The sequence below is a fragment of the Phalacrocorax carbo genome, chromosome 5 (genome assembly GCF_963921805.1).
Source record: "Phalacrocorax carbo chromosome 5, bPhaCar2.1, whole genome shotgun sequence".
Taxonomy (NCBI): domain Eukaryota; kingdom Metazoa; phylum Chordata; class Aves; order Suliformes; family Phalacrocoracidae; genus Phalacrocorax; species Phalacrocorax carbo.
In genome coordinates, this window is record NC_087517.1 from 1,645,827 (window position 1) to 1,665,145 (window position 19,319).

General features: G+C 48.1%; 1 protein-coding gene across 2 annotated transcripts in view; it reads right to left on the reverse strand.

Moving 5' to 3' along the window:
* The window catches only part of GALNT13 (polypeptide N-acetylgalactosaminyltransferase 13), a 159,349-nt gene that overhangs the window by 54,911 nt on the left and 85,119 nt on the right, over positions 1-19,319 (reverse strand). For both annotated transcript variants that reach the window (XM_064450924.1, XM_064450923.1), the window contains exons 8-9: positions 9,295-9,412; positions 460-640 (exon numbers count right to left, since the gene is read on the reverse strand). In XM_064450924.1, the coding sequence (XP_064306994.1) occupies positions 460-640; positions 9,295-9,412 (299 nt within the window). The remainder of the gene's footprint in view (positions 1-459; positions 641-9,294; positions 9,413-19,319) is intronic.

The window sequence follows — 19,319 nt, forward strand, 5'->3', positions numbered from 1 at the left end:
CGGCGAAGATACCTCAGAGCACCGAGTCCTGTGCCCCGAAGGGCTCCTGCCCTTCCACCCGGTGCCCAGAGCACCTCTGCTGTCCCTCCCGTTGGCGCCTTCTGAGGGGACCTTCAGGGATCCTAAGGATAATCCGGCCAAATTCTGCATCTCTTAGGCTAAATGGGTCTAAGAGCTTTCCTACTTGGTTGCAAACTAACATTATGAGAACAACGTCCTGAAAAAAACCCTCATGGTATTCAGGAGACGAGGAGCCTCAACTAATATTTTCACCTTCAGAACAGAAGGGTTTGACACATGGAAAGGCCATTCCCTTGAATTTTGAAAGCGCTTTTGCTGTTACGTCTCAACTTTAGTACCTACACAGGCATACGCGTCTCCACTTACCTCTACATGCCTTACATTTACACTTTCCTTTTTTTCAGACAGCTTTACACGGCGTAATACGTAATTTCTTACCTGGGGATATTATATAGAAGAAGTCCTTGAACTCATCCATCCAGACCTCCGCCAGTCTCCTGTTGTTCTTGTTGATGACGTGCCCCGTGCCACCAGGGAAGGTGTAAGGCGTTGCCTTTCGGAAAACGTGGCCGACGTGCGAGCAGGTGACGATCTCAAGGGAGCCGCCGCACTGCCAAATCTGGAATTCAAATATGCAGAAAACGTTGATCAAAACAAATACAAAACATGCCGAGTTTATAGCGGGGGGGACTCTGACAGACAGGTCGGCAGCTACCTCCTGATTTACTTCCCTGGGTCACAATTCAACAGGGAATTTTGAGCAAAAGTAAAAGGGAAACAGCAGGGGCACAACTCCTGATAGCAATGAAAGGGCACAGACTTCTGCTGCCACGTGGCAGCCTGTGCGAAGGGTTCGTTTGGCTCTGAGGCCCTACAACATAAACCTACACGAACCACCATCTTAGAAAGGTGTCATCCTATTTTCCAGGATTTCATAATATTTAAAGAAACAGAGGAGAACTTTTACCTTTCTATACTTGTAAATATACATTTTTCAAAGCAGAATCACGTTCACGACCGTCTCGAGCAAAGGCACAGCAGCTCTGGGTTCATATCACAGGCAGCAACAGAAAGCAGCAAGCACAGGTACTCTGAACACCGCAGAACCACACAAGCGAAACACAGATGCAAAACATCCGTCCCCTGGTTCAGACCCTGGTGAGGACCATGATCGACCCCCCCCCAAAAAAAAAAAGTTATAGACAAAGAGAATGTGATGAACTTCTGGGAGCAAACTGCCCCCTTCCACTACCAGAGCCAAAGTCTAGACCCTGAGTAAGCTCAATGCCTTTGATAGGACCCCACAAGTATAAACAATCGTATAATCCTCGACTTTAACACCCTGTTGTTAAATGAAGTAACGTATTTTTCTGTCAAATCACTGGAGCCTCGGCGTGATACACATCGGTTTGTGTATTAACTGCTGTGCTGCGACCGTCCGCCTTTCTAGGCTCTAAAAAGAACGAAAGAAGAAACGCAAGAAGGCTGAAGGGCCCAGGCTGCAGAACGGGAGGCACGACGGAGGCAGCTGGGCGACCGTCAGGGGCGCACGAAGATTTCCGTCGGATGCTCTCAGGGCTACACAGCTTTGCCGTTCTGCCAGGCAGTACCAGTGCCTTGGGATTCGCGCCTCACTAAGGTTCACTGACGTTTCTGGCATCGACAAAGGTATCACCAACTGCCCAGCTCCTTAGGTAGGCTCATCCCACGCTTTGCTTTAGTCTCCTCCGGAGCAGACAGCAGGACTAAAATTTACAATACCTCCTGGTAATAAAACACAGAGTTTAAGGACCACTGGGTGTTTTAAACAGGAACGCTGGTACAGTCTTGTAATTAGAGCTCCTCCGCACAGACATAACAGTTACCATAGTAACTTAATGCAGATTTTATTTAATTAGGGCTAAATCCTTGTATATAATTTCATTAGTATGCTAAATGATGTACTCTGTTGGGATAAGCAATGGCAACATCAAAACACTCGTGTGTTTTGCAGCTCGGTGACGACAAGCCCGTTCAGGTGAAACTCCGAGCTGATGGATGCCAAGGAACACTGTACCAAAAAGGGAGCACACCTCAAACCAGAAATACACACTATCGCTGTCTTTACAGAGCAGCCGGGGCAACCCACGGGGCAGGACAGTGAGGAGCAGATGCAATTTTAGGTGCGCTCCAGCCCACAGCCTCTGCCTGAGGAGCAGCATCTCCCCCCGGGCTGCTCCCGCTCTCTCCCTCCGACTACTCGCCCTCGCAGGAAATTCCTCCCACGCTACCGTTTTCTAAAACGTGTGTTCCTGTACATTTCTTCAAGCACAGTTTTGGCTGTCCTTGGTACAATCTGCTATCTATTGCAGTTGTCATAGAAATGCGGATGAACCTGCACCCTGTTCAGAAGAAAAGGACTTTTATCTTTTCAGTATTATTTAAAAAACCCAACCAAACCAACCCGCCTGGATATTCCCTGGTAAAATGCCTTCTTTCCAAAAGCTGATACAAGGGTTAAGGAGCGTGGGACTCCAGAGGTCTGGTCACCTCACATACAAGACACGCTATGGCACTGTGTTTGACCACTCTTCACCGCGGCTACGGTGAACACCGCCATTGTCCCCGACGCTCTGCTACGGACGCGCGCTCCGCAGGCAGCACCTCGGTCGGGCAGCCAGCACCTGCCAGCGGCTCTCCGCCAACACCGGTGGCTGCTCCAGGTAACATGCCAAAAGCTTTGGAGAGAAACTGCCATTAAATTTTATTGCAGTCTTTTTCATTTTAATATTCATTATATTTTTTAATCCAGCAGAATTTCCAGGGACAGAATTTATTTGATCCCATAGCTCGGGAATCAGACATTCCCAATAAATTGTATCTTTCCTCCAACATGCCTGGATTTTTTTTAAACCCGGCAACAAGTTTATGAATTATTGCTTTACTACAACCCTTCTGGTCATCGTAGTTATCTCCTCCCAGAAAAAGAACGATGAACGGAGCCGGTACCTCACCCCAGACCGCCAGACCGAGACCTTCCTCCCACCCAAACGTGCCCTTGGCAGAGCCTGTGCTGAGCACCCAGCGCCGCCTTCGCTGCGGGGGGCAGCAGGTGGGAACCGCAGCCCTTAGGCCAGCCATATCCCACTTTACTGACCTTCCGCACGTCCTAACAGGCATTAAGGGCCCTGACGGCGACTGAAGGCACCGAGGCACTCAAGACAGCCAGATTGCAAATAAGCTGGTACAAGATTGATGTATCCCATTTAAAAAAAAATCCCAACTCTAATTTTCACGCTGAATTATTCATGAAGCAGTTATTGTCACATCACCATTGTTAAAGCTGAAGGTGTCTTCCTTTCCTTCTCCTCTGAAGTTTAACCCTTCTTCTCCTTCCCCCTCAAGGAATTCCCCAAATTCAGATTTCTTCCAACCACAGCACTTCAATCGTACTTCGAGCCCGTCTCTGCGTCGTCCAACCCAGCAAGTTCTGTCAGTTTGTTTCCCACCTTTTGTGAAAAGTTCTTTAGTGAAAAAACCCAACATCCAGCTGCAGCTCTACAGGTAACAAACTCTAGTGGTGGCCCGTCCCCAGGCCATTTTCCCACCCACCAGCTGATACCGATCTCCATCTGCTCCCGACTCGGGAGGTAACTTCCAGAGTGCCCCTCACTGAAATGTTTTGGGGAGGAACAGCTCCGGCAGATCTGCCACACCTCCTCGGTCTGGAAAATGAGCTGTCAAACCCAGCACGCTGTAATTTAGCTTCTAATGAACCCATGCCAGGCTAACCCGTTCTCTGTTAATCTTTTTGCTTACAAATATTAATTTCTTCAAAGTTTGTGGTAAAACATTGCACGCCCTGGAATTAAAACTGAGGCTTGTATTTGCCCACACAACTGATCCCTTTTTAAATATAGGCATCAATTATTTAGCACTACCTTTGATTTCACAGGCATTTTAAAACCATTGCTATTACTGCATAAAATGATCGCATTCAACTCCGTCTGATCTCGGTGCAGCCCACTGCCAGGGTGTTCTCCTCGTCCAGCATTTCTGAACAGAGTCAACGTCAGTTCCTGCAAATCTCAGCAGACGTCAGTCAAAAATATTTAAGGGTAAGAATACTTTGTAGGCAAATAAAAATAAAACAACTTTGAGGCTTTACTCCTAATCCTAGAACAAGAATTAAAAATACTCCTGTAGCTCGGCTGATGTTTAGTTTTGGATGGCTAGAGTACGTATTATCTACCGATTCCTAAAGCACGCAGCCCCAGCGCCCAGATGTTGGCACAGCTGCTTCGGCAATCGATTGCCATAAAGGGGAGTTTTACAAACAACGCTTCTGCGTTACTGGCCATTACCTCGCTCTCAGGAGTAAAATTGCCTCGCCCACTGCTTTTACGGCAGAATATGTAAAGCTAACTCAAAATAAGATACAATACTCTCTAAAGTTTAGAGCAAAATAAAAGCAAAATCTCAGGTTACTGAGCTATAGACTCCAAAAGCAAATGCCTGACATGTTAATAATTCTACTGATTTCATTTCAGAGAATATTTCTTTGCATAAAGGGGTTCTTTTGGTACGTGTGTGTTTATTGATGATGGTGTTGGATGAAACATCTCTCATGTATGCACACAGATGAAAGCCATGGTATAAAAAAAATATCCCCAAAGACTACTGCAGTTGGAAAGTAAGTTAACATGAAAGCAGAGTTATGTTAAATGAGTTCTTGTTGGCTGCCAGGCAGTGATCTGTAAGCAATAATTACAGGAAAAACATCCTGAAAACTCCAATACCAAAGATCCCTACAATCAAATCAACTGAACCGGCGTATCTTGAATGTCTTCCCTACAGAAACGCAAGAATCCTGACCTACAGAAAAATTAATGCGATCCAAAGAAAGGGAAAAATGTGTTATGCTTTAAATGTAAGCACACAAACATATTTTCGATACAACTTGTGAGCAAACTGCGCTCTGAAAACCAGTTAATATAGTCAAACAGCTTAGGAGCATTGAAAAGCAGAGAGACAGATTTTCAGTCTGTTTGCCGGGTGATCAGGGATTTATATACCCCAAACTCCACTCCCCAACACACAAAACTCATTTCAATGTCACAGGGTACTTCCGAAAATAAGCTCGCCCGCCCGCAACCTTTCCAGCCTCCCTAGGGGCTACGCGCTGTTACGCCCGTAATTACACAGTCATCCAAATCAGCGACCCTGCTGAAACTGTTTACTTAAACATGTTTAAATGCTCTCTTACACCTCTAATTTTGCAGCTGAAATCTGAGACCTCACACGCAGTCAGGCTGAAAAATTGCTATTAATAAGCCTTGGTGCATAGCTGGAAAAGCTTCAGCAACAGCACCGAGCCTCATCGGTGTTTACATCAAGACAGCAGCGACCTTCAGGATGTTGCTGCTGGGCCCAGCAGCAGCCGCCGAGGATGGGACCGCGCGCAGGGGCTGCGGCTTGGCCGTGCCGGGCTCCTCGCAGCCCGACGGTCCCGCGGGCTGCCCCACGCGCGGGCTGCGCAACGCGGCTGCCGCCTACGCGGGCGAGAGGAGTACCAGTACTCCTGTAGATGGGACGCTGCGCCGGGTCACACAGGCACCCTTGCTCCTTATTCATTTCCGACCTCCTACAACAGTAAAACCAGAAGCTTCTGAGACCGAGATCAACGGGCGAACACGCCGCACTACTTGGGAAACACGCACTTGCAAACCCTCTTCTGCCAGAAAGCCAAGAGTAAACAGCATCTTACCCCTTTTAGGGTACGCACTTGCTTTCCCTCGCCTTGCTTTGGCCTATTTGGATTGTTCTAAAGAATAATCTTTTTTTTTCCTGACGGACAGCTTATTTTTAATACCCTTTCCACAGCTGTGCGAGCCCCTTTCTGACTGTCAGGTTTTCAGGGCATTCTCTGATTGGGAAAACACACTTCCAGAATTTAACAGAAAATTGAACATGTTTAAGGAATTCCCTAAATAAAAATATGGTAAATGTTTAAGAACAGATCAGGTTTTCATTTACTGAAGTAGAGTCTTAGAGCTGTAACATATTCCTGCCAGGATTATTGGTTTTTTTTTCCTAATTGCCATTATTAAGACATCCTCCAAAAGGCACCATTACAGACTGTTCAGCAATGAGCAGCAGCACAGCTAAAAGATGAAGTATTGATTTACCCAGAAATAAGGAAATCATGTGCCTCTGAGGCCAAAAATACTGCGAACCCTTTTACTCACTACACCAGGGATAATGCCGCTGCCGTTGCTGGGTGCAGAGGAGACGGTCACAGACGTGAGCCAGGGAAGGCAAAAGCCCTTCATAACATTTTCGGAGCATTATCAAGACATGGATTTTAGGGTTTGTCTTCCGAATGGCAGGCCAACCCCAAAACTAACCCCCTCCCACTTGCTGACAGAAACATCCCATGTACTAAGAGCTCTAGAAACGGCCTTACGGCTGCCTCCTATTACAGTAATTTTCCAAACCAAGACGTAGTCTCAGTGTTTTCCTGACTGCAATGAGATATTCCGGAAACCCGCTGGATAACTGCCGGTTTGTCACGCGGCTGCTGGAGGAACCTCCCCAGCCCCTTGGCACTCTTCGCTACCTATTTTCTGTAGATGTTTTACCTCAGATAGGTTTTGAAATGCAGAGGCCTTGGTATTTTATTGATCCAGTCGTACCTGATGCACTTGGCTACATGGCTGCTTCTCTTTACCGACGAAGGCTCTAAATACCCAGAAACAGCACCGCGTGGCTGCCCGGCATTTCCACGGCAATCTCCGGGCGCTGGAGGCACGTAATTTCATGTCTCTTCTTGATACCGTGCCCTCTTATTAGGCTGATGCACGAGTTCCAGGCTGGTAATGTTTCTTGAAGTTTAAGTGGGAAAATCTTCCAAAGACATAATGTTCTCTAATACGATGCCCAAAGAGTTCTTCAGAAAATTCCTGCGCTTCCTCACCTCGCCTCCCCCACCTCAGTCTCAACGCGTAAAATAAACAGTAATGGCAGAGCTGCTTTTATCAGTAGGGCTTCGTGCAGAGAGCACGGCTATCGTTGGTCTTCATCTTTCCATATATTTTGGACTGAAATTTTTCATTTAAAGCTGAAATTATGGCCTCGCAACAGTATTCTCACAGAATTTGTATAAGTTAAGCCTATTGCTGGCTTACTCACATAAGCATTGAATAGAATTCAAGTCCAATTTGAAACAGGACTCAGGAAATTATTATTTAGGGAAGGGGAAAAAAAAAAGAAAAACCAAATCCTCCCAGTATTATTATATATATATACAGTATGAACTACAGAAGTGCCCAGGAGGCAGAACCACACCAAAGGTACCAGCTCAACCCGCACAACACACGACTGCGAACCCCAGATCACCCCGACCAGGAGCTGGCTCACCCACGCCACGAATCCCAACAGGTTTCCCACGCAGCTGCCAAGAGCCAGAGCAGAACAGCACTAGACGAAGACAGAACGCCACCATTAAATGCGCTAAACTTCTCGGGAAAGGTTTTCAAAATATATTAGCGTTATTCGAGGAAGAGTATGCATGAAGAACATCCCAGCCAGGGCATTTCTTTAGCGTACGCTGGACGCTGAATACACACTCACGTGCTGCTCTCGGCAGGAGATCAAATGCTTTCTGCCAAAACGAATCCCTTACGCCAGGGAGCGGGAAAAGGCCGTGGAATTCTGAATTGTTTATTCTGATGCGCTTACAAGGCCTGACAGAAAAATTATCAATATTTGTATCTTTGTTACCAAAACCAGCCGCTGCCAAAAGGAGCCCACGGAGAGTCAACTTCCACATATTCTCCAATACAAAGTCTTAACAGAAGTCTCCTTGTTCGTCCCTTTGTATTGGAGACGGTTTTTCAGGGATTATAATTTTTATGATGAAAACCCAGCGTTCTTCCAAAAGGAGAGTTAAATATTTTAGACTCTTCACTAATGAGAACGGGACTTTCCCACAGCAACGACCCAAAACTGGTCCTGCAAAAGGTTTTCTGTAAGCGATAACAACGCCAGCAATAACAAACGGCTTCGAGGCTCCCGCCGGCAGGGTTTCACGTGTACCAGCAATTCTGATCTTCAGGTTTCAACGAACGAGGTGAGCTTCACTTTACAGCCATCACACACTCTGATACTCGGTGAGAAAGGGACAGCAGCGGTATGCAGATTGAGTCTACACGAGGCACACAGTTAACGCTTCAAAGTGGTGCGAGTCACACTCTGCTCCACGGGTCACTTCTAAAGACGTGAAAAACAAGCCTACAACAGGCTTAAGTTAAAAAGAACACGTCCAAGGAATATCCTTAGGGGTCTATACACCAAAACATGTTGAAACCCAGTGATTTAAAACATTGATGCTCAGAATTAGTAACTCTACCCTTCTATTTTCCTGGAAAGTGAATTATCATAGTTTATAGAAAACGGCCTAAAAATGCTTTCAAATTCTCAGTTGATCTTCTCTAGAAATACCTGCTTCACACAAATCTTCAAAGTAGTTTCTGTCAATAGAAAATAGCCTCCCAGCCCTGGCTGAAGACAAAAGACACAAAAAATAAGGAGAGGCGGCTATCCCCTGCTGCGCTGCGGGTACCAGGCAGGCATACCAGGGTCTAATCTGCATACTTACTTAAAATGCATAAAGTGTGATACATCAGAGATGTTCACAGTCATTTTCAACATCCCTGCTAACAATTACTTATCAAAGACTCAATTTTCCAATTTTCCTTTATGTCTAAAGGACAATTACTAAATGCATTTCACTCGAAGAGATTTTATTCTTGTCACGGGCAGCAGACCTAGCCCCGGCAGAAATACAGACCCTGGTGAAACTCCTCTGCGAGCTCGGCTCTCACACGGAATAAAAATCCCAGCCAGAACGTGCAAGTTCGTGATGACGTAAGCTTTCAAAAACTTCTGTTAAAACATGGATTTGAATATTTTTTTACACCGTACAAACGTATATTGTTTATGTCAGTTAGCATTAGCACTAGCTCACGGAAAGCCTCGTTGCTTTTATAAGGAAAGGTATTACCACAATATATATATTATTTTCAAAGTGTAAAAATATCCGAACAGCAATAAAACGTTTCATGCAGTAGAAAGGACCAAAATACTACAATGAGGCACCCCCAAACATCTTGAGAATTTAAATTAACCCATGACTTGCGTGGCAGCTAAAGCAGAAGCGCCCTGTCCGCAGCGTAGGAACCGTTACAGCACGACTGTGTTTGTTGACAGAAAATGAAGGAAAACGGCAATTACCCTAAAAGACATTTCAAGATTCTCGCCACCCCAGATATCCATTCCTGCATCGTAAGTTCCTATCTCTTCAAAGTAGTTTCTGTCAATAGAAAATAGGCCACCAGCCATAGTAGGGGTCCTAGTTGAAAACAAACAGAAAAAAAAAAAAAAGAGGAAAAAGAAAAGAAAAAATACCTTTTGAAAGACACTGTGGAATTTATTAAGTGACACTACAGTACATTTCACTACCTCAGACATTTTGACTATAAATATAATCTATGTACAGCAACTTAAATATTAACTACTAACAATAACAATACGGTTTCGACTGCGTACTCTGTGCGCCTGCCCTTCGGGCAGAGCTCCCCCCGAAGCGACGAGAGCGCTGCCCGAGTGAGAACTGCACGATTGCTGCCTACCCGCAAAATCACATTTCCATAGATTATTTCAGGAGCATTGTAATGGTAAAGTGGATGGAATTTTGGCCTTCTGCATCCAGAACAGCAATTCAAATCCAATCTGAAATGCTTAGTGAAGAGAGTTTAATGCCTCGGCTTTGCCTTAGAGGGAGACTAAATGTGCATAAAATTACCAGGCGTAATCTCTCTTAACAGGATTATAAATCCTTACAACAGGCAAATCCAGCTGGAGTGCATCTTCTCTTTGTGTAAAGATGTCCTATTTCCCTGTAAATATCTGCTCTGTGTTTTTCCAGTGTTTAAAGTCCACGTGAAAGGAGAAGCGCTCACCCCAGCGAGCAGGACCGCGGTTCCCGGTGCGTACCCCCAAACCACAGCCCTCTTAACCCGCCGTACGGTGCCCACGCACCAACTCGGCTAAAGGGGTGGCCCCAGGCAGGGGGTTTTAGCCCAGACACATCCCTGCACCCAGCCCCGTGCCGCGGGCAGCCCCACCACCAGCAGAGCTCCGGCGCGATGCGGGGTGACCCCGCCACTGCCAGCGACTGACGGGCCCCGCTTAAGGAGTCTGCCGAGGTCTCGGCATCCCTACACCTACGGGCTTGGCCCGCGAGGACCTCGGGGCACGTCAACGGAGCTGCGGATCAAGCCTTGCCAGTCAAGCATCAGTCGTGCCCCCGTCCTCAGCTTCAAAAACAACTGCAAAGCGGGCGAGACTGGACTTGGAACACGCCCAACGTAACTGGAGCTCAATGGGTGCGAGTACAACCGCACGCAAATGCGCCTGTAACTATGGCCTGTATGCAAAGGATTCGGTCACGAAAATGAACTCGTTCATGCAGTGATTTAGGAAACTGCTTGCGAAGAGTGCGAGGAATATCGGACACTCGCTGCTCAGATCAGGCACCTGAATCTACGCAAGTGCAGCATTTCCAGCCTCAGCACTTCTGCCCATCTAAAGCTCAGCCTCCGCAAGGGCTCCGGTGTTTGGAGTCAGCCTTGTGCAAACACTGGCATAAAACACGCTCCTACTATTTTTCTGAAAAGTGAGTCAACAGCAGCAAAACGGTTCATGTGCGATGCAGGAAAAATCTGGAGGAGGGGCTTCACAGGTGCCCCCCCCGTGGCAGAGCCTGAATCGCTCGGGCATTTCTCAGCTCTTCCTTGAGAAGCCTTTGTATGTATTACACGCAACGTTAATTAGCTAATGCACACCCCTATTCGCACACACCGTCACCCTGTGGGTTAGCGCGGGTGTTACAGGCACACGCGGAGAGCAGACGCTCAGACCCGCAGGGACGGTGCTGTGCTGCACAGAGCTTTCCCCGTGGTGGCACTGGACACAGCCCTGGCGGCAAGGAGTCCTCACTTGCTCTCAGACCCAACAAATCCAGGTAATTTGCCTGCTGTGCAATTATTTCCTCTTCTGCAAGAGGTGACTATCGTTACTCCCAGAAAAAAAGCCCAGTTTAGCAATGCAATAATACTGGACCCTGACTTTACCAACACTTCGTTTCTATTTTTCTCCCTGTGCCCGCAGCACTGAAAGCTCAGTTAATTCACTGCCCTTTGGACAGGGCTAAGCCTTCCCAGGTTTCAAAGCTGCTTTACTGCCCTCAGCCTTGCTGGGTCTCTGCCACAAACAGTACTGCTGGCCCCGGAGCCACCCTGAGGTACGTTACACGCAAGCGGAGCAGATGGGAACGGCCGGGCGCTGTGACCCTCTTGCCTGTCTGCTATCAGGGAAGTTAAACACCATCTATTACGGGGAGCACAAAATAAAGCCGACTCTGCAATCTTTCTTCATCAAACTGGGTTTGCGCCGGATGAATACCAACGCAACAATATTGTATTTAAAATAAATTTTTATTACTGATTACCTAGAAACCCTATAAACCTCTGCAAAACGGCTTACGCTGACACCAAAGGCTGTGTCGGCACTGTTCGCATCCTCCTGACAGCTGGCCATGTTCCCGCAGGACGCACGGTGACTCGCAAACATTTGGATGAGCCCGTGCCCAGCGCTGCAGGAACAAACCTCAGCTCCCACCCACACTGATCTCCCATCCCCGCTGACCCTAGGAAGGGAGGAGTGCCTCTGGTTTCAGGCGATTAAGTCATCCCCACCCCTCTGCTACAACAGAAACCCTCATCCTCCGCCCCCTCTTTCATTGCTATCCCTGGAGGAAGACAGTCTTTGCTTGAACGGTACAAAATTTCCCATTTTTGCAAAGATTGAGGCTTAAGCAATGTTTGAATGATGCAACTGAATTGTGCACACGGGTCTGGATTCTTCTGACATGTCATCAGCAAATGCTTATGAAAACCAGTGTTTCCCTAATAACCCACTAACTGAGCTTGGAAGCGCTGGGTTTCGGGGTAAGTACCGGTGCACTAACATACGCCACGGATTCTCACACAACTGAAACGCAGCGGGCAGGATTATTCTCTGTTATGTATATTTAATGTTATACAAACAGATCTGCAGAGCCCTCGCTGTAAAAACAGCTGAAACAGTAATATTAGAAAGAGTTCCTACAGGGTTTTTTTATCTCAGCTTTGCACCTATTAGCTATATTTTGCCTGCTTGGAGTCACACTAACAACTACAGTAATGTGTTATGATTAACTCTAATCATCATTCAAACCCACTTTTAATTGTATTTCGGAGATAACGTCTGCTTCTCACTTCTGCAGTTATGAGCAGCAAGCAGGATTCCCACTCCTGCACCTGCACCTTCACCTTCCCAAAAGAGGAGCTGCACAGCACGAAGGTATCTCAGTAAGCCCGGCTTTGCTGCATCCCGCCGGGCCCAGCCCAGCCCAGCCCAGCCCAGCCCGCCGTGCGGCGAGGGGGAGCGAGGAGGGGCTGGCGCAGAGCCGCTCCCCAGGGGACCCCAGCCCCTGCCACGGCCCGGGGACGCTCCGGTCGGGTCCCCCTGGCTGGGGCTCCCCGAAGCCGCGCACCGTCGCCTCACCCCGCGCCCTCCAACCTCCCTGCCCTGGCCCCTGCTCCAAGGGGGCCAACGGTCACACGGGCACCATCGCTAACGAACACGGGCACTATTTGTATAGCTTGGAATAAGGTTTTTACACCAATTTCAAATACTGCTGTCCATCAGTGTTAATCATAGTCAACTCTAAGTTTAATCAGCCATAAGAAGATGATGATACATATAATATGCTCCTAATCCGTGATCTTGCCTTTTTCCTCTCAATATCTAATTTATACTTGAGATTTTTAGTATCTACAATACTAGCCTGAAGTGTCCTCAGCTTAAAAAAATTAAAGGGAAATATGGAAATATCCACAGGAATGTGCTGTGCAGAGACTCTAAGTGCCCAGCACAGAAACACTTCATGTTTTTCATACTGTAGATGCAAGAAGACAAGATGTTTGTAACCTGATCATAGTGCAGATGAGCTTTTTATTGCCGCTGGCAAAATCACAGAAAGAGAAATGACTTCACGTAAAGGCAAAGGATGTTCTGCGAAGGACAAATATCGTGCAAGGATTTTTCAGTGGAAGAAGAAGAAGGGGAGGTTTAGCAAGACCATTGGCTTTAGCTGGCACTACCCGTGAACATGTACCCCTGACCCAGGGCACACCTGGGAAGGAACTGCACTGCCCACAGCCCTCCAGGTTCCTAATTCCCAGATCTGCCCTCATCCACCCGATCGTCCGCAGGAAGCTTTAGCTTTAAGCTCCACCTCTGCACAGGGCAACCATCCAGGGATTTGCTCCCAGAGAGCCCTCTGGGAACAGAAAGGGGCTTTGCACTTAAAATAACCCATTTTGACATGGTCTAATTGTTTACAAAGTTGGCGGTTACTCCGGTGACAATCAGTGGAAGCCACAGCATTTACTCTATGTGGAAACAAAATCCTGAGGTGCGTCAGAACAGCAACAAATAGCCTTCGCTATTCAAACAAACGAAAATACCTATATACCCGCCGACAGGAGTCCTTGGGCGTTGCTGTACCTTCAGGGCGAGGAACGTACCCCTAAACGTACCTGGAAGCCCCTGCAAGCCCTGAGTGCAGGTAACATCTGCACTCAAAGCCACACTTTATGTTTGATTTTCTGCAAATACACCTGAAAAAAATACGTGTCAACTGATCCTAATGATCTCACAGAATGAGGTATTTCGCTTGACCAGCTCTGTCTCCAGGAACAATCTTTTTCTTCAGGGATTTCTTCTAAATGCCCCCCCCCCACCCTCACCTTACAGCTTCAGTCCTAGCACAGACACCTCGTGAACTGAATGTGCCCGATGTTACGTTTGCTTCTGATCTGTACATGCAAAAAAATCATGAGTACTTTTTAAAAACCCAAGAAATCCCAGTATCTGATGGCCACGGCTCGTATCCTCTCTTCCCCCAGGACGGGGAGGACTGAGGCGGGGTCGGGGTGGTGGTGGCACAACCTGCTGCCCAGTGCCCAGGACGAGTCCCCATCGTTAGCGCTGCCCACCTTCATCTACCGCCTTTAAACTGGGACCAGTCTGCAAACTGGAAGGGCTTCTGCTACCTTTGCAAAATGTGTGATTCTTTGGAAAAGAATCACCATTTTAGACTATTCTGGGGAAGGTTACACTATCACGGTGTTAGCTGACCTGAGAGAAAACTAGTTAAGGGAAGAAGAAATGAGAACAAGAGAAGGGACGTCAGACTGGGAATTAAGAACCAGAGGAAGAAAATAAGGGGCAGAAGTGGCAGGGACTAGTGTGTGAGGAGCAGGAATAGCACCCCTGTACAGATGTCAGATCAGGACCTGACCTATCCAAGGCAAGGCATCACTAACTAGTGCGAGAGGCACCAACAAACCCCCACCATTCTGTTTGCTGAAAATGAGATAAACAGTCTAACTCTTCTAGGGGATGTCAGTCGGAAAGCTCCTTCACAGCTGTACCGCATGACAACGAGCTGTGGGTGTGGAATCTCAGTCACTGAATTAATTAACCTTTTCCCACCAAATCTAGAGATTCCAACAAACGTGGATATTTGCCTCAAATACCTAACTTAGGAATCTAACAGTTCCTTTAACTCCCTACGCAAACAAGGAAGCGGTGTTTCACAGCTACGAACTAGAAGGAACGAGGCACCTCCTCCCTTCAACTTCTTTGGGGTTAATGGTGACAGCGTGTGATGGCTGAACTCGGTGCATTCTGACAAGGGAGCTCCGACCAGTAAGCTCCCCTGATCCCTTCCATAAAAATATTTATACAGTGCTACAAACTATACATAAATAATAAATTGTGTATAAAATAATTCACCATTTGAAAATGTATGCATTATGATCTTAAATCTAAAAAGCAAAGGTAGGAATTTATCAATGCTATTATCGGAGATAAATATTTCCAGTAAAACTTTTGTCAATTCCATGGATTTTTAATGTAACAGAAGGCAGAATTTGAGTGCAATGCTTGTATTACGCATACATGCACACAAACATGTAATCCAATGATGCTTGTGTTCTACACCTGCTCTGTTGGTTACAAAGAAAATATAGGAATAAAGACATATTCAATCTACATGAGACGGAAATAACGTTACAGAACAGGGAAAGCAACATGGAATAAAAACATGAACTCACCAATTTGTTTCTATACTTTTGGTATGGGTTAGGCTTAAACAAATCTTTATCTCCCCATTTTATATTAATAAAACTCAGGTGGCAGCAGCTGCCGAAGCCGTTCTTAACTTAGCTGAAATACACTGTTTTGCTTTGGATGCAGAATTTGTGGTTGTGTTTCTGACACCTCAGGACTGAAGTACTGCTGCAGCCTCCTGCATTTCACAGCATCACAGACTGGGGGGGGTTGGCAGGGCCCCCTGGAGCTCACCCCATCCCACCCCTGCTGGAGCAGGCACCCCCAGAGCAGGGGCACAGGGCCGCGTCCAGGCGGGGGGTGAATGTCTCCAGGGAAGGGACCCCACAGCCTCTCTGGGCAGCCTGTGCCCCTGCTCGGGCACCCGCACAGGGAAGGGGTTTGTCCTCATGTTCAGGGGGAACTTCCCGTGTTCCAGCTTGTGCCCGTGGCCCCTTGGCCTGGCGTTGGGCACCACTGAAAAGAGCCCGGCCCCATCCCCCTGACACCCGCCCTTCAGGTATTTATAAGCATTGATGAGATCCCCCTCAGCCTTCTCTCCTCCAGGCTGAACAAGCCCAGGTCTCTCAGCCTTTCCTCACCAGGGAGATGCTCCAGCCCCTGATCCCCTTGGCAGCTCTGCGCTGGCCTTGCTCCAGCAGCTCCCTGCCCTTCTTGAACTGGGGAGCCCAGAACTGGCCGGAGCACCCCAGATGTGGCCTCACTGGGGCAGAGCAGAGGGGGAGGAGAACCCCCCTCGCCCTGCTGGCCACACGCCTTTCCATGCCCCCCAGGACACCGCTGGCCCCCTTGGCCCCAAGGGCCCGGTGCTGGCTCAGGGTCACCCCGCTGCCCCCCAGCACCCCCAGGGCCTCTCAGCAGAGCCGCTCTCCAGCAGGTCCCCCCCAGCCTGTGCTGGTGCGGGGGGCTGTTCCTCCCCAGGGGCAGGGCCCTGCACTGGCTCCTGTTGAATTCCCTGAGGTTCCCCTGGGCCCAGCTCTCCAGCCTGGCCAGGTCTCACTGGATGCCAGCACAGCTTCTGGTGCATCAGCCGCTCCTCCCAGCTTGGGATCACCAGCGAACTTGCTGAGGGGACGTTCTGTCCCATCGTCCAGGTCACTGATGGATATGTAGAACAGGACAGGACCCAGCACAGCCCCCTGGGGAACACCGCGAGTTACAGGCCTCCAGCCAGACTCTGCCCCATTGATCACAACCCTCTGAGTTGTGTTGTTGAGCCAATTCTCTGTCCACCTCACTGTCCCCTCATCCAACCCACACTTCCTTAGCTTGCCTGTGAGGATGCTATGGGAGACAGTGTCGAATGCCTTTACTGAGGCCAAGATAAACAACATCCACTGCTCTCCCTTTGTCGACCCAGCCAGTCACACCATCAGAGAAGGCTATCAGGTTGGTCAAGCATGATCTCCCCATGGTGAATCCATGCTGACTACTTCTGATAACCTTCTTGTCCTCTGCATGCCTGGAGATGGCCTCCAGGATGAACTGCTCCACCACCTTTCCAGGGATGAAGGTGAGGCTGACTGGCCTATCGTTCCCCAGGTCCTCCTTCTTGCCCTTTTTGAAGATGGGAGTGACATTAGCTGTCCTCCAGTCCTCGGGCACCTCTCCTGTCCTCCACAACCTTTCAACAATGATGGAGAGTGGCTCAGCAAGAACATGGACCAGCTCCCTCAGCACTGGCGGGTGCATCCCATCGGGGCCCATGGATTTGCGAGGATCCAGTTTGCATAGGTGATCTCTGACCCAGTCTTTCTCAACCAAGGGGAAGTCCTCCTTTCTCCATACTTTTTCTCTCTCCTGTGGGGGCTGAGATGCCTGAGGGCCAGCCTTAGCAGTAAAGACCGAGGCAAAGAAGGCATTCAGTAACTCCACCTTCTCTGCATCCTGTGTCACCAGGACCCCTTCCTTGTTCAGCCAGTCTTCCTTTTACTGTTGATGTATTTAAAGAAGCCCTTCTTGTTATCTTTGACATGCACTGCCAGATTTAATTCTAAGCGGGCCTTGGCCTTCCTCGTCGCTTCTCTGCACACCCTGACAACATTCCTATATTCCTCCCACATGGCCAGTCCCTTTCTCCACATACTGTGAACCTCCTTCTTCCATTTTATTTTCTCTGGAAGCTCTTTGCTCATCCATGCAGGTCTCCTGGCTCCTTTGCCTGACTTCCTCCTCCTAGGGATGCATCGATCCTGAGCTTGGAGGAAGTGGTCCTTGAATACTGTCCAGCTTTCTTGGGCCCCCCTGCCTTCCAGGGCCCTAGCCCATGGGATTCCTCCTAGCAGGTCTTTGAAGAGGTCAAAGTCAGCCCTCTTGAAGTCCAAGGTTGTAACCCGACCGATAGCCCTGCTTCTACCTGGCAGTATCCTGAACTCGACCATCTCATGGTCACTGCAGCCAAGGCCACCCCCAACTCTCACATCCTCAGCCAGCCCTTCCTTGTTTGTTAGGATAAGGTCGGGCAGCACAGATGATAAGCATTTGGAATGGCAGCTAGCACTGAAAGCAGCTGATGACTTACTAAATGCTGTTTGCTATCAGAAGGCCATTACACCCGGGCAGCCCCACAGCTCACCTGCTTTGCTGTTCCCCTCCCACCAGGTAAAAGGGAAAATGAAACAGGCAGCACATTCTTCTGACACCGAAGAGACTGAAATGCCTCCACTATGTGGTCAGAAAGGGCATCTGTATGCCTAAAAGCTGACACTTTGGTCTTAAGCCAGCACAATTACCCCCTCAGAGCCACCTCTTCACTCCGAAGCACTTGCGTAAGTGATAATTACGGGACACGTGGCACTTGCATTAACCCCTGGCTCCTTCACCCACGGTCTGCTCAGTTAACACCCATCTTACCAGGAGAATCCCAAAAAGCCCAGGCAATCACCAGCTAAAAGCTGGTGGGGGAAAAAAATGCAGGGGAAAAAAGAGAAAAGCTATTTTTTTTTTGTTTTAATAATCTTAAGAGTCAATTACATGTCTGATTCTGGATTAACTTAAAGTACCACTCTGTCTCAAGATAAGGAAATAAGAACTGGGATTTGCATTTCTTTGAAAACTCCCCGCGTCTGTGAATCGATTCAGCATGGGAGAGACAGGATAAACACGGCACAGCGAGTGGCACGGTGGGAGCAGCAGCCGGCGCAGCGTGAGGCTCTGCAGCTTGTTAGGATAATTAACTCTACCAATTTTAACGCACACCTCAGCTTTAATGAAATAGCTGCTGGCAGACTTTGCAGCTGAGTGATCATATTTTAGATCATGAGAAAAACGGTTCTCGACTCAAGAATAGCTTCATCCCCCCTCTGCTAACGACAGGGCCCGCTCCTGCTCCTGGGGACCCTGCCTGCTTTTCCCGAGATCGCTTCCTGAGAACAAAATCTAAAAAAAAGAATCCAGCCCTTCCCTGACTCCAGGCTTTGAAGGGCATAAAGTGACAGATTTTGGCCATTTTCCGGCACAAGTGGTTGTGAAAGGCTTTTCTTGGCCCATCCACGGCCTCACCTGGAAGCGTTTCGCACAGCTGCGCTGTGACTGCCCTGGCCCTCCCTTCACCTGCCCGTTGCGCACAGTCGGGGTGTGCGGGACTGGAGCTCTGCCACTTCAGCATGTCTCTCGGACAGCTTTGGAGCCATTACATCCACTTGCGAGAGCTTTTTGTCTTATTCTAACTTTTCATGAAGACCGCAGAAGCTATTAGAGCTGAGTAAATAACCCATTGCAAGTAATTTATTCAATTTGTTCTGTTTCAGCTTCATTTGAAAATTTTCTAGAGGTTTTGTTACAGGCTGTGGTTTGAGCAATTAAATGGAGGAGGTCAGGAATGATCACAGGAACTCAGTACATACTCTTAGATCATTTTTGACTCAGTGTGCACACTCATCGATTTTATTTTCTAGGCAGCAAGAGCATGCGTTTTAAGTGCAAATCATCATAACCAAATACTTGGGTTCAATGGTCAAAAACGTGTGTTGCAGGAGCACGTTCTAGTATTTGCTTTAAATTGTGAAAAAACAGTA